At 36.0% G+C, this 16,422-nt stretch overlaps 1 protein-coding gene across 1 annotated transcript in view; it reads left to right on the top strand.

Annotated features, from left to right (window-relative positions):
* Nucleotides 1–16,422, top strand: part of TET2 (tet methylcytosine dioxygenase 2) — a 138,882-nt gene that overhangs the window by 106,298 nt on the left and 16,162 nt on the right. Inside the window, exon 7 of the mRNA XM_044224364.1 lies at nt 15,082–15,232. Coding sequence (XP_044080299.1) covers nt 15,082–15,232 — 151 coding nt within the window. The remainder of the gene's footprint in view (nt 1–15,081; nt 15,233–16,422) is intronic.

Here is a 16,422-nt window from a genome sequence, read left to right as displayed (position 1 = left end):
TCTCTGCCTGCCTCTCTGCCTACTTGTGATCTCTCCCTCTCTCTCTGTCAAATAAATAAATGAAATCTTAAAAAAAAAAATAAAGTACTTGTTTCTTGTAATAATATTGTCTTAAATCCTACTCTATCTGATATTAGTATAGCCATTCCAGTTCTCTTTTGATCACTATTACATGATACATATTTTTCTGTCCACTTAGTTTCAGCCCATTTGTATCTTTAAAACTAAGTCATGTCTCTTAAAAATGACACATAGTTGAAATTTTAATCCATGTTCCAGTTTTTGCCTTTTAGTTGTATTATTTAAACCATATACAGTAGATGTAATTAGTGTCGAAGTAGAATTTATATTTGCCAATTTATTATTGGTTTCTGTATGTATTTCATTTCACTATTCTTCCTTAAGGCATTGTTTTGTGTTCAATAGATGTTTTGTAGTGTACCATTTCCACTCCCTTGTCACTCTTTTACAATATTTCTTGGAGTTATAACAATCTAAATTAGAGTAATACCAATTTAATTATACTGTACAGAAATTTTATTACTATATAGTTGCATTCACTCCTTTTCCTTTGGGCTTTTGTTGTCATACAGTTTTATGCATTGTGTGTACATTAACAGATTTATAATTACTGCTTTACAGTTATCTTTTTTATGCTTTTTAAAAAATTTTTTAAATTAACATATAATGTATTAATAGCCCCAGGGGTACAGGTCTGTAAATCATCAGGCTTCACACTTCACAGCACTCACCATAGCACATACCTCCCCAATGTCCATAACCCAACCACCCTCTCCCTAGCCCCCTCCTCCCGGCAACCCTAGTTTCTTTTGTGAGATTAAGAGTCTCTTATAGTTTGTCTCCCTCCTGACCCCATCTTATTCATTTTTTTTCCTTCCCTACCACCCAAACCCCACACATTGCCTCTCAAATTCTCATATCAAGAAGATCATTTGATAATTGTCTTTCTCTGATTGACTTATTTTGCTCAGCATAATACCCTCTAGTTCCATCCACGTCATTGAAAAAGGCAAGATTTCATTTCTTTTGATGGCTGCATAGTATTCCATTGTTATACACACACACATACACACACACACATACATACATACATACACACCACTTCTTCTTTATCCATTCATCTGGTGACAGACATGTAGGTTCTTTCCATAGTTTGGCTATTGTGGACATTGCTACTATAAACATTAGGGTGCACATGCCTCTTTGGATCACTACCTTTGTATCTTTAGGGTAAATACCCCGTAGTGTGATTGCTGGGTCATAGGGTAGCTCTATTTTCAACTTTTTGATGAACCTCCATGCTGTTTTCCAGAGTGGCTGGAGGGTTCCCCGTTCTCTCCATCCTTACCACCATCTATTGTTTTATGACTTGTTAATTTTAACCATTCTGACTGGTGTGAGGTGGTATCTCATTGTGGTTTTGATTTGTATTTCCCTGATGCCGAGTGATGTGGAGCACTTTTTCATATGTCTGTTGGCCATCTGGATGTCTTCTTCACAGAAATGTTGTTCATGTCCTCTGCCCATTCCTTGATTGGATTCTTTGGTCTTTGGGTGTTGAGTTTGATAAGTTCCTTATAGATTTTGGATACTAGCCCTTTGTCTGATATGTCATTTGCGATTATCTTCTCCCATTCCGTCAGTTGTCTTTTGGTTTTGTTGACTGTTTCCTTTGCTGTGCAAAAGCTTTTGATCTTGATGAAGTCCCCAGTAGTTCATTTTTGCCCTTGCTTCCCTTGCCTTTGGTGATGTTTCTAGAAAGGAGTTGCTGTGGCTGATGTCAAAGAGGTTGCTGCCTGTGTTCTCTTCAAACACTTTGATGGATTCCTTTCTCACATTGAGGTCCTTCATTCATTTTGAGTCCATTTTCATGTGTGGTGTAAGGAAATGGTCCAGTTTCATTTTTCTGCATGTGGCTGTCCCAATTTTCCCAACAACATTTATTGAAGAGACTGTCTTTTTTCTTAAAGGTTTTTTTTTATTTTATTTTATTTTATTTTATTTATTTGAGAGAGAGAGACAGTGAGAGAGAGCATGAGCGAGGAGAAGGTCAGAGGGAGAAGCAGACTCCCCATGGAGCTGGGAGCCTGATGTGGGACTCGATCCCGGGACTCCAGGATCACGCCCTGAGCCGGAGGCAGTCGTTTAACCAACTGTGCCACCCAGGCGTCCCGAGACTGTCTTTTTTCTATTGAACATTCTTTTCTGCTTCATCAAAGATTAGTTGACCATAGATTTGAGGGTCTATTCTGAGCTCTCTGTTCTGTTCCATTGATCTATGTGTCTGTCTGTGTGCCAGTACCATACTGTCTTGATGATGACAGCTTTGTAGTAGAGCTTGAAGTCTGGAATTGTGATGCCACCAACTCTTGCTTTCTTTTTCAACATTACTCTGGTTTTTTGAGGTCTTTTCTGGTTCCATATAAATTTTGGGATTATTTCTTCCATTTCCTTGAAAAACATTGATGGTATTTTGATAAGGATTGCATTAAACGTGTAGATTGCTTTAGGTAGCATAGATATTTTCAAAATATTTGTGCTTCCAATCCATGAGCATGGAATGTTTTTCCATTTCTTTGTGTCTTCCTACATTTCTTTCATGACTACTTTCTAGTTTTCTGAGTACAAATTCTTTGCTTCTCTGGTTAGGTTAATCCCTAGGTATCTTATGGTTTTGGGTGCTATTACAAATGGGATTGACTCCTTAATTTCTCTTTCTTCTGTCTTGTTGATTTGTAGAAATGGAACTGATGTCTGTGCATTGATTTTATATCCTGACACTTTACAGAATTCCTGTACAAGTTCAAGCAGATTTGGATTGGAGTCTTTTGGGTTTTCTACACAAAGTATCATATCATCTGCAAAAAGTGAGAGTTTGACTTCGTCTTTGCCAATTTGAATGCCTTTTATTTCTTTTTGTTGTCTGATTGCTGAGGCTAGGTCTTCTAGAACTATGTTGAATTGCAGTGGTGATAGTAGACATCCCTGCTGTGTTCCTGACCTTAGGGGAAAGGCTGTCAGTTTTTCTCCATTGAGAGTGATACTTGCTTTGGGTTTTTCATAGATGGCTTTGATGATATTGAGGTATGTACCCTCTATCCCTACACTGTGAGGAGTCTTGATCAAGAAAGGATGCTATACTTTGTCAAATGCTTTTCCAACATTCATTGAGAGTATTGTATGGTTCTTGGTCTTTCTTTTATTAATGTATTGTATCACATTGATTGATTTGTGGATGTTGAACCAACCATGGAACCCAGGAATAAATCCCACTTGGTCATGGTGAGTAATCCTTTTAATTTACCATTGGATCCTACTGGCTAGTATTTTGGTGAGAATTTTCGCATCTATGCTCATCAAGGATATTCGTCTGAAATTCTCTTTTCTGATGGGGTCTTTTTCTGGTTTGGGGATGAAGGTAATGCTGGCCTCATAAAATGAGTTTGGACGTTTTCCTTCCATTTCTAATTCTAAAACAGTTTCAGGAGAATTGGAGTTAATTCTTCTTTAAATGCTTGGTAGAGTTCCTCTGGGAAGCCATCTGGCCCTGGGCTCTTGTTTGTTGGGAGATTTTTGTTGACTGCTTCAATCTCCTTACTGGTTATGGGTCTGTTCAGGTTTTCTGTTTCTTCCTGGCTCAGTTTTGGTAGTTTATACATCTCTAGGAATGCATACATTTCTTCCAGATTGTCAAATTTGCTGGTATATAGTTGCTTATAATATGTTCTTATAGTTTGTATTTCTTTGGTGATGGTTGTGATCTCTCCTCTTTCATTCATGATTTAATTAATTTGGGTCCTTTCTCCTTTCTTTTTGATAAGTCTGGCAAGGAGTTATCAGTTAATTCTTTCAAAGAACCACCTCCTAGTTTCATTGATTTGTTCTACTGTTTTTTGTTGTTGTTGTTGTTTCCATTTCATTGATTTCTGCTCAGATCTTTATTTCTCTTCTCCTGCTGGGTTTAGGCTTTCTTTGCTATTCTTTCTCCAGCCTCTTTAGGTGTAGGATTAGGTTGTGTATTTGAGACCTTTCTTATTTCTTGACAAAGGCTTGTATCACTATATATTTTCCTCTCAGGACTGCCTTTGCTCTGTCCCACATATTTTGAACAGTTGTGTTTTCATTATCATTTGTTTCCATGAATTTTTTGATTCTTCTTTAATTTCCTGTTTGACCCTCTCCATATATTTGGGTTCTTTCCAACTTTCCTCTTGTGCTTGAGTTCTAGCTTCATAGCAGTGCGGTCTGAAAATATGCAGGGAATAATCCCAATCTTTTGATACTGGTTGAGACCTGATTTGTGACCCAGGATTGATCTATTCTGGGGAATGTACCATGTGCACTAGAGAAGAATGTTAATTCTGTTGCTTTGGGATGGCATGTTCTGAATATATCTGTGATGTCCATCTGGTCCAGTGTGTAATTTAAGGCCTTTATTTCCTTGTTGATCTTTTGCTTGGATGATCTGTCCATTTCAGTGAGGAGGGTGTTAAAGTCCTCTATTATCATTGTATTATTGTCAATGTGTTTCTCTGTTTTTTTTTATTAATTGGTTTATATAGTTGGCTGTTCCCATGTTAGGGGCATAGATATTGAAAATAGTTAGATCTTCTTATTGGACAGACCCTTTATGTATGATATAGTGTCCTTTCTCATCTCTTATTATAGTCTTTGGCTTAAAATCTAATTGGTCTGATATAGGGTTTGCCACCCCAGCTTTCTTTTGATGTCTGTTAGCATGGTAAATTGTTCCCCCCCCACTTTAAATCTGGAGGTGTCTTTGGGTCTATAATGAGTCTTGTAGAGAGTATATTGATTTTGGGGGGGTTGGGTTTTTTTTTTTTTTAATCCATTCTGATACCCTGTGTCTTTTGATTGGGGGCATTTAGCCCATTTACATTCAGGGTAACTATTGAGAGATATAAATTTAGTGCCATTGTATTGCCTGTAAGGTGACTGTTACTGTATATTGTCTTTGTTCCTTTCTGGTCTACTACTTTTAGAGTCTCTCTTTGCTTAGAGGACCCCTTTCAATATTTTCTGTAGAGCTGGTTTGCTGTTTACAAATTCTTTCAGTTTTTGTTTGTCCTGGAAGTTTTTTATCTCTCCTTCTATTTTCAGTGATAGCCTAGCTGGATATAATATTCTTGGCTGCGTGTTTTTCTCATTTCCTGCTCTGAATGTATCATGCCAGTTCTTTCTGGCCTGCCAGGTCTCTGGATAAGTTTGCTGCCAATCTAATATTTTTTACCATTGTATGTTACAGACTTCTTGTCCAGGGATGCTTTCAGGATTTTCTCTTTGTCACTAAGACATGTAATTTTAACTATTAGATGACAGGGTGTGGACTTATTGATTTTGAGGTGGATTCTCTGTGCCTCTTGTATTTTGATGCTTGCTCCCTTTGCCATATTAGGGAAATTCTGTACAATAATTCTCTCCAATATACTTTTGCCCCCCTCTCTCTTTCTTCTTCTTCTGGCATTCCAATTATTCTAATATTTTTCATCTTGTGGTATCATTTATCTCTCGAATTCTCCCCTCGTGGTCCAGTAGTTGTTTGCTTCTCCTTTGCTCAGCTTCCTTATTCTCCATCATCTGGTCTCTGTATCACTAATTCTCTCTTCTGCCTCATTATCCTAGCTGTAAGAGCCTCCATTTTTTACTGCACCTCATTGATAGCTTTTTTAAATTTCAGCTTGATTAGATTTTAGTTCTTTTATTTCTCCACAAAGGCCTTTTATTTCTCCAGACAGGGTTTCTCTAATACCTAGCATGCCTTTTTTGAGCCCAGCTAGCACTTGAGAATCATCATTCTAAACTCTAGATCTGATATATTACCAATGTCCATATTGATTAGGTCCCTAGCCTTTGGTACTGCCTTTTGTTGTGTTTGTTTGTTTTTGTTTTTGTTTTGTCTTGTTTTTTGTTTTGTTTTGTTTTTGTTTTTTTGGTTTTTTTTTTTTTTCTTTTTGTGGTGAGTTTTTCCACCTTGTCATTTATCCAGATAAGAATATATGAACAAGAGATGGGGTGCTTGGGTGGCTCAGTGGGTTAAGCCTCTGCCTTCCACTCAGGTCATGATCTCAGGGTCTTGGGATCGAGTCCCACATCAGGCTCTCTGCTCAGCCAGTCACTTGCTTCCCCCTCTCTCTCTGTCTGCCTCTCTGCCTGCTTGTGATCTCTCTCTCTCTGTCAAATAAGTAAATAAAATCTTTTATATATATGAGAGAATAAAATACTAAAAGGGTGACAAAGACCCCAGAAAAATGTGTGTTAACCAAATCAGAAGAGACCCCAAATTGGGGGGAGAAGGAAGAGGGTAAAAAGTTTAAACAAGAATTTTTTTTTAATTAAAAGAATATATATATATATATATATATATATAAAAGAATATACATATATATATATGTTAGACTGCTAAATAGAACAGAACCGCCCACTTGATTTTGGGTGTATTTTAGTCTCTTAGAAGAAACTACCTCCCAAAATTTTAAAGAAAGCAGAACTTATGTGTACACAAAAATAAGGGTAAACATGATGAAGGGATGCAATATGACTGTAAAAATGAAAATTTTAAAAAAATCTAAAAAAGGAGTGATAAGTTGGGTGGGAAAAAAAAGTGGAGATAATTTGCTTAGGCTGGAGACTAGAATAATTTGCTTAGGCTGGAGTGCTAGATTTAGGGTATATTTTGATCTATTAAAAGAAGTTGTTCCCAACCTTTTTTAGAAGAAAAAAATTATATGTGTACAAAAAATAAAATTAGATACAATGAAGGATAAAAATATGACTATAATATTGAAGGTTTAAAAAGATTTTTTAAGGTATTGTTAAGATAAACTAGTTAAAAAAACATAGGAGAAAGTAAAAGTTAAAAAATTAAGAAAAAAAATTTTTAATTAATTAACTTCACAAGACTAATGAATCATGGGGAGAAAGCCATGAATTCCATGCTTTGCTTTCCCCTCCTCTGGAATTCCACTGTTCTTGATCAGTGAGCTTGATCTTCCTTGAATGTTCTTTTGATCTTCTGGGGGAGGGGCCTGTTGTAGTGATTCTCAAGTGTCTTTGCCTGAGGCAGAATTGCACTGCTCTTGCCAGGGGCCAAGCCATGTAATCTGCTCAGGTTTGCTCTCCAGAACTTTTGTTCCCTGAACGCTTTCCATAGAGCTCTAGAGGATGGGAATGAAAATGGCAGCCTCCCAGTCTCCAGCCTGGAGAAGCTGAGAGCTCAGGGCCCCATTCCTTAGTGCACCCTTGGAGAAAAGCACTCAGTCATTCCCATCTCCTTGTTCTCCAGTCGCATTCCGAGCTCGCCCGGCCTGTGACCAAACTTTTCTGTCTCTGGCACACAGCCCCTTTTGGAGTCTCCAAACCCAGCAGATTCCTTCTGCTCTTCTGGTGGGTCTCCCCGGATCTGCCACTTGTGTGGTCCTTGCTCAAAGAGCAGTGGTCTGACTATGCCTCGGATCACAGTTTAAGGTAACCCCAAGCTGAGAGCTCACTCCTCAGCTCCGTCTCTATAGCTGGCTTCATTGCTCTAATACCGGGAAGCTCTGCTACACGCAGACACCCCCGATCCCTCTGTGACCTTGCAGAATCTGAGACCTATGAGAGCTCTCCCTATGATAGCTCCACCCCCGCTGAGCCTCTGGAGCAATGTCCCTCAGTGGAGCAGACTTTTAAAAGTTCTGATATTGTGCTCTGCTGCTCTGCCGCTTGCTGGGAGCCAACCCCTCCGCCACAGTCTGTCTTCTGTGGCTTTGGATTCACTTCTCCCCATATCTTACCTTTCAGAAAGTGGTTGATTTTCTGTTTCTAGAATTGCTTCTCTTCTTCTCTTCAGTCGCCTGTTGGATTTGTAGGTGTTCAGGATTTTTCAGTTTGATAACTATCTAACTGAACTGTGACCTGATGTCGGTCTGCTACTCCTCCGCCATCTTTACTCCTCCTTCAAGTGTCAATCTATAGTTGCCTTTAAATCAGATATAAAGAGTTAAAAACAATACACATATAAGGTCTTTTTGTTTAACTATGTATTTACTTTTACTGGTGCTCATCTTTTCATATGGATTCTAGTTACTGTCCAGCATCCTTTTCTCTCAGTCTGAAGGACTTCATTTAGCATTTATTACAGAGAAGGCCTAAAACAATAAACACTCTCAGATTATTTATCAGGGCATACCTTAGTTTATTATTCACTCTTAAAGCATAGTTTTACTAAATACAGAATTTCTTAGTTGACAGTCTTATCGTCAGCTGACCTCCATTGTCAGCTGTTAATCTTACTGAAAAGTTTTTTGGTGCTTTCAAGATTCTTTCTCTTTGGCTGTCTGTTATAATTACTCTAGGTGTGGAGCACCTTTTTATGCTACTGGGAGTTATCTGAGCTTCTTGAATGTTGTTCATCAAATTTGAGGAGTTTGGGCTTCATACTCTTACTCTTCCTCCTTTACTTTAGGGATGCTCATTATGAACATGTTGGTATGTTTGACATTATCCCCACAGGTCTCTGAGGTTGTGTTAGTTTTTTCTTCATTCTTTTTTCTTTCTGTTTCTTGGAATGGATGATCTCAATTGACTTCAACTTCTCTCTCCACTGCTTTTTCTGTCCCTTCCTCAAATCTACCATTGAATCCTTGTAATGGAGGTTTTTTTTTATTTCAGTGATTTTTACTTGTTAGTTCCAGAATTGCCACTCGTTTTATTATTATGGTTTCTACTTCTTATGTCTCATCTATTTGAAAAGACATTGTTTTCATACTTTTAGTTCTTTAAGCATGACTTCCTTCAGTTCTTTAAACATACTTGAAATCATAACTCAAAGTCTTTGTTTAGTAGTCTGACACCTGGACTTCCTCACTGACAGCTTTCTTCCTGTGTATAAACTATACTTTGTTTTGTTGTATGTTTTATAATTGTTAGAATTATGTAGTTAGTTACAAGGCTAGATTCTCTGCCCTACCCAGGATTTGTTATTGTTACTGGTACTGTTTGTTAGTTTAGTGACTCTTCTAAAATATTTCAGTAAAATATATATTTTTCTCATGAGCGTTGTGGAAGTCTGTGCTTGGTTAGCTTAGTGGTCACCTAATGATTATACGTAGATCCTTACTTAAAATCACTAAGTCTCCCAGTCTTGGGCAAAGGATCTCTGTATGTATATTAGAGCGTGCCTTCAACAGTCATCAGGGCAATTTACAATTCTGCCTTACCCCTTTACTCCCTGCTTGTGCAGAGCTTCAAAGTTAGCCAGTTTAGAGCTTATGTCTTTTGTGAGTGAGCATACAGCCTTAGGTATGTACATGGCTTTCTGGATTCCCAGGCACATGTCAGAACTTTTTAAAGCTTCCTATAGACATCTTATTTCCCATCTTTTAATTTTAAGCTTTTGAATAGCATTTTTTTTTTTAATAGCCACCTGTTATCTGCTACCTCAGGCAGCCACAGTGGTTAACATTTAACACCTCCTGACTCCACGTCAGGTAAATGAAGACAGCTTTGCTAGTAGAGTCTTGTAGAGAACTATCAAATAGGTAAAATAATGATACTTTTCTGGGAATGGAGCATTAAAGGATATCTAGCCTAATTCTTCCCCTTCCAGTGGTCCCCAGGTTGCTGATTTTTACTATAAATGTGGGTTGTTGGTTTTGAAAGCTGTCATAGAGTTCTGGGAACAGTGGGAATAGGGCAAATGAAAACACTATGAAGCTTACTCTTCTAATTGAAATTCCATTGCTTTTCTTGAATAAATATTCCCTGGAATGCTGCAAGTCATTGTTAATTTGCAAGTTTCTGAAAAGTTAATTTTTTTTTAAAGATTTTATTTATTTATTGGACAGAGAGAAATCACAAGTAGGCAGAGAGGCAGAGAGGCAGGCAGAGAGAGAGAGGGAAGCAGGCTCCCAGCCGAGCAGAGAGCCCGATGCGGGACTCGATCCCAGGACTCTGGGATCATGACCTGAGCTGAAGGCAGCGGCTTAACCCACTGAGCCACCCAGGCGCCCCTGAAAAGTTAATTTTGACAGTATTTACCAGTCAGTATTCTAAGTGCTTTTATGGAGGAGTGAAATTTCAGAGATCCTTTTTCTGCCATTTTTGCTGACATCTCTAAAATGACAACTTCTAATTATAACATTACTTCTGCATTTATTAGCTAGAGTTCTTTAAAGAATTTTTTCTTATAAACTGATTACCATTAAGTATAATTTGTAAGCAAATTAATAGATAAATATATGGTACATATCTTTAGTTGTGAAATTTGAGAATGGGGATTTGGTGTCTTAGTAATTACCCAAAATGACCAATTCGTCAGTTCTTTCTTTTTGGTATCATTATTAACTTGTAGGTTTTAACCTATTTCCTTTTGATGAGAAGTGCTTTTAGAGGTCACTCTAAAAGTGACCAATATATCTTTGTGCCAAGATATATTCATTACCACTGAGATATTGTTACTTTATGACATTTTCAGTGGCAGATACAGTAATTATTTTTTACAATTTTTTACAATTGGGCCTATTAAATCATGAGTTTATATTGTTATTTCCTACTTGTAATTAAGGTTACAGGATATCCACTTACCTTTTACACTTACCTTACATTGAAATTTTTTTGACATTAACAGTAACTTCTTCATGTCACAATATACATAAATAATTTCGAAATACTACTCCTAAGATTGTGATGTTCACTGAGGTCAGAACAGCAATATATAAACAAAACAATTTTAACAAAGAGAAAATATTTTTAAAGTACCAAACATAAGTCACAGAGCTGAAGAATAACTAAACTAAAAAATCCTCTAGAGGGGTTCAAGTGAATGAAAAAGAGTGAAGCTAGCTTGAGGAATTTATGGGACACCCTAAGAGGACCAATATACACAATATAAAAGTCCTAATAGGAAACAATAGAGAGAGGTGCAGAAAGCTTATTCAAGAAATAACAAACCAAAAAAAAAAAAAAAAATCTTGAAACAAATATACCAAAATTTGTGGACTATAGCAAAAGCAGTTTTAAAAGACTTCATAATAATAAATACCAACATTTAAAAAAAAAAAAAAAGAAAATTTTCAAATAAACAACCTAACTTTGCACCTCAAGGAACCTAATGAACAAACAAAGCCCAAAGTTAGCAGAAGGAAGGAAATAACAAGAATCAGAGTGGAAATAAATGAAATAGTGACTAAAAACACAATAGAAAAGATGAAGGAAACTAAGCTACGTTTTGAAAATATAAACAAAATAGTAAACCTTTTTACCAAGAAAAAAGGAGGACTCAAAGAAATACAACTACAGATGAAAGAGAAGGCATTTCAACAGGTACCACACAAATACAAAATGTTATAAGCAAATACTATGAACGATTGTACATCCACAGGTTGAACAACCTAGAGAAAGTGGCTAAATTCCTAGACACATTCAACTTACCAAGACTGAATCATGAAGAAATAGAAAATCTGAATAGACCAATTACAAGTAAGGAGATTGAGTCAGTAATCAAAAATCTCCCAACAAAGAAAAGCCTGGGATCAGATGGCTTTAGTTGTTATTTCTACCAAACATCTGAAGATGGGTTAGCAATCCTTCTCAAACTCTTTCGAAAACTTGAAGAAAATGAATTATTTCCAAACTCATTTTACAAGGTCAGCATTATAATATCAAAGCCAGACAGACATTACAAAAAAAGAAAATTATCTGCCAGTATCCCTGATGAAAAGTTAAATGCAAAAACATTCAACATAGTATTAGCAAACCAAGTCTAATAGTACATTAAAAGGACCATATACTATGATCAAGTGGGATTTACTCCACAGTTGTAAGAATAGTTCAATATTCCCAATCATTGCAATATTCCACATGAACAAAATTAAGCATAAAAATGGTATGATCATTCATGAAGTCCAGAAAAAAGTATATGACAAAGTTCAACATCCTTCTATAACAAAAACTGAGTATAGAAGGAAAGCACCTCAACATAATAAAGGCCATATATGAGTAAGCCACAGCTAACATCATTCTCAGTGATGAACAGCTCTCTACGATCAAGAACAATACAAAAAAGGCCTACTCTCAAAACTTTCATTCGATATGTTATTTGAAATACTAGATCGAACAATCAGGCAAGAAAATAAAATAAAGGGGATCCAAATCAGAAAGGAAAAAAGAAAAGCTTTCACTATTTACAGGTAACTTATATACAGAAAATTCTAAAGATTCCAAAAAGTGTTAGAACTAATAAACAAATTCAATAAAGTTGCAGGATACATCCATATACAAAAATCGGTTGTGTTTCTATATACTAACAGTGAACTAACAGAGAAAGTAAGGAAATAATCCCATTTACAAAAGAAACAAAATACCTAGGAATAAATTTAAGCAAGGAGATGAAAAATCCGTATACTGAAAACCACAAAACATTGATGTCTCAAGAAAAGACTGATGAAAGAAAAAAAGACACACATGTAAAGATGGTCTATGTTCATGGACTGGAAGAATCAATTATTGTTAACATTCCCACAGTACCCAAAGCAATCTGCAAATTCAGTGCAATCCCTATCAAAATTCCAATGGCATTTTTATGCTAATAGAAAAAAATAATCCTAAATTTATATGGAGTCACAAATGACCCCAATAGTCAAACCAGTCTTGAGAACAAAAAACAAAGAGTCCTCATATTTTCTGATTTCAAACTGTATCACAAAGCTATAGTAATTAAAACAACATGGTACTGACAACAAAACAAACAGATTAATGGAGCAAAATGCAGAACCAACAAATACATGTATGCAAATATGGTAAAAAAAATTTTTTTAATAACCAAAACTATACAATGGGGGAAGGATCATTTCTTCAATAAATGGTATTGAGAAAAGGAGGGATCACACCTAAAAGAATGAAACCAGGCCTCTTTTACACTATACACAAAAATCAACTCAAAGTGGACTAAAGTTTTGAACACAAGACCTGAAACTAAAACTCCCAGAAAAAACATAGGGGTAAACTTCTTGGAATTGATCTTAACAATGTTATTTTTTTGCATTCCAAAAGCAAAATAAGCAGGACTACATCAAACCAAAAACTGAACAGTAGAGGAAACCATCAACAAAATGAAGAGGCAATCTACTGAATGGGAAAAAATATTTGCAAATAATGTATCTAAAAGAGGTTAATATCCCAAATGCACAAGAAATCTATAAAACTCAATAGAAAAAAAAATCAGGTAAAGGGCCTAAGTAGACATTTTTATAGAGAATGCATGCAGATGGCAAACAGGTACATGAAAAGGTGTTCAACACCACTAATCATTGAGGAAATATAAATCAAAACCACAGTTGAGATATCTCCTATCACCTGACCCTGTTAGATTGTCTAATACCAAAAAGACAAGAATGTTAACACGAAAGTGGAGAAAAGAAAAATCCTATTAGAGCATAAACTGTTACAACTGCTATGGAAAATAGTATAGAGATTCCTCAAAAAGTTAGTAATAGAACTTCCATATGATCCAGCAATCCCACTTCTGAGTATATATCCAAAGGAAATGAAATCATTATCTCAGAGATTTTTGCTCTTCAGTGTTCACTGCAGCATTATTCATAATAACCAAGGTGTAAAGACAACCTACATGTCCACCAGTGGTAAGTGGATAAAGAAAATGTGTTATGGAGGGAGAGGGGAAAAAAGTTGTTATTCAGCATAAAAAGGGAGGTGGAATCTTGTCATTTGTAACAACATGGATGCACCTAGAGGACACTGTGCTAAGTGAAATAAGCCAGAGAAAGACAAATACTGCATGATTCCACTTTAACGTGGAATCAAAAAAAAGAAACAAAAAAGTTGAACTCTGAAAACAGTAGAGAAGGGATCGTGAGGGCACCTGAGTGGTTGGTCAGAAACCGACTCTCGGTTTCTGTCAGGTTATGATCTCACGGGTCATGAAATTGAACCCCACATGGGGCTCTGCACACTCACCATGAAGTCTGCTTGGGATTGTTTCCCTCTTCCTCTCCCTACCTCCTGCCCCTCCCCCAACTTGTGTGCTCTCTCTCTTGCTCTTTCTCTCCAAAAAATAAATCTTTAAAAAATAACCTAAAAAATAAGGTGGTTGGGAGGCTTGGGGGTAAGGGAAATAGGGAAAGGTTTATAGAAATGTACAATCTTGTATGTGCTGTGGTGAGTGCTGTTTAGTGTGTAAACCTGGCGATTCACAGACCTGTACCCCTGGGGCTAATAATACATTATATGTTTATAAAAATTTAAAAAAAAAAAGAAGTGTTCAATCTTTCATTATAAAATGAATAAGGAGGGGGTGTCTGGGTGGCTCAGTGAGCTAAAGCCTCTCTTTCAGCTCAGGTCATGAATCCCAGGGTCCTGGGATCAAGCCTCGCATCGGACTCTGCTCAGGAGGGAGCCTGCTTCCTCCTCTCTCTGCCTGCTTCCCTGCCTACTTGTGATCTCTGTCTGTCAAATAAATAAATAAAATCTTTTAAAAAAATAAAATAAAGTAAAATAAAATAAAATGAATAAGGAGGGATGTCTGGGTGGCTCAGTCATTAAGCATCTCCCTTCAGCTCAGGTCAGGGTCCTGGGATAGAGCCCCGCATTGGGCTCCCTGCTCAGTGGGAAGCCTGATTCTCCCTCTCCCCCTGCTTGTAGTCCCTCTCTCTGTGTCTTCTCTATCAAATAAATAAAATCTTAAATAAAATTAATAAGGTCTATGGATTTAATATATAACATGGAGACTATAGTTGATAGTATATATTTGTTTCTTACTCTGGGTGTTACTTATTTGTGTTTTTGGGGGGGTTTTTTTGGTGAGCATTTGTAAGCTATAAAATTTCTATGCATTATGCTATAGTAAAAAGTTTGTTTAAATTGGTTTGCTTTAAAATGAGTTAAAATAGTTCTTTTCTGATGTGATTATGGCAAGCTTAAAATGAACTTCTGTTAAAACTAATTTGCACTCGTTTTTGCATGCAGACATCCTGAATACAAGATTGGTAGCCTAGAGAAATGTTCGATATCATTATCCATGAACTTGATCCTTTGATTCCTCAGGAGAACCTGTGCCTGTCAAGGGCTGGATCCTGAGACCTGTGGGGCCTCCTTTTCTTTTGGTTGTTCATGGAGCATGTACTACAATGGATGTAAGTTTGCGAGAAGCAAGATCCCAAGAAAATTTAAGCTGCTTGGGGATGACCCAAAAGAGGTTTGTTTACTTCTTGATATATAATATCTTTGATTTTCTTGGAGAATTGATGAGTACAGATGAAGTGAACTATATAACATACTGTTAAATTCTCATTAACATAGAGAATTTCATCTCAGAGGTACATCAAAATTTTAGCTGAACTGTAGGTATACATTATATATTTGATAAAATTAGCACAATAATAACTATGTTTACCAAAGTAGTAAAGTCTGAACATAAACTACTCATACATATGGCCTTTTGTACTTACCTTTAATGTTAACTGCAGAGTTTTAAGCAGCCATCATTATGGTATTAAAATTTAACATTTTTATGGTATAAAAATTTAACATTTCATTGTTAAAACTTTCATTTTTCTCAAACCTGAGTTGCAGAAGTCATGTTCATCACTATCCCATGCAATAAAGACCATTTCTCATCACATTGTCATACTGTGATATTTGATAAAGTTATTGTAACGAACTCATTCAAGTAACTAAAACATATTTAGATATTAATATAAAATTTTAATTGATATTACATATTTCTCAAAATATAACTTAAAAATGGATATCAATTTTAATAACTTTTGGGTATAGCTTCTAGTGTATGCTAATTGAATAATCAAAAAACCCCTGAATGCTTACCATTTAGATATGACCAAATTTTTAGTGACTCTGTGAACCTTATAATTATCTTTTCAAACTTTAAGTGCAATTGAAATACAGTTACACTATATATATTATTGGTATGTCCCTCTAAATGAAAAATGTGCTAGTGTTACTATTTGTGACTATAATAGTAAGTGGAAATTTAGTAAATACAAAAACTCTTGAAATGATGATAAGATTTTTTTCACAGGATTGTATTTTTAATAAACTATAGTAAATGGGCTACATATCCCTCTTCATAAGAAGAAAATACAAACAATAAGCCTAATGAAGTGAAGCAGTTTTACACAGCTGATGAGCCACTTTAATTTTCCACACTGTGGAGCTTTTTTTACTACTATTTTATAAATGTTTATCGCTTTTACTAGATTTAACATAAAGCAAATCCAAGGGATAGCTAGGAACATCCTCCCTCAGGTAGGTAGGAGAGGTTGGCTTAGAAACCTCCTCACCTTCTAAATTATAAATAAGTATAACTCCTCCAGGTAGTTACATCTTTTAAGGTTTTAGAAAAAAGAAAAATGTTACTGTGAAATG

Source organism: Neovison vison, chromosome 11 (assembly GCF_020171115.1).
Source record: "Neovison vison isolate M4711 chromosome 11, ASM_NN_V1, whole genome shotgun sequence".
In the NCBI taxonomy this organism is placed as follows: domain Eukaryota; kingdom Metazoa; phylum Chordata; class Mammalia; order Carnivora; family Mustelidae; genus Neogale; species Neogale vison.
The sequence above is the reverse complement of the archived record's forward strand: the minus strand, read 5'-3'. Positions and strand labels throughout refer to the sequence as shown.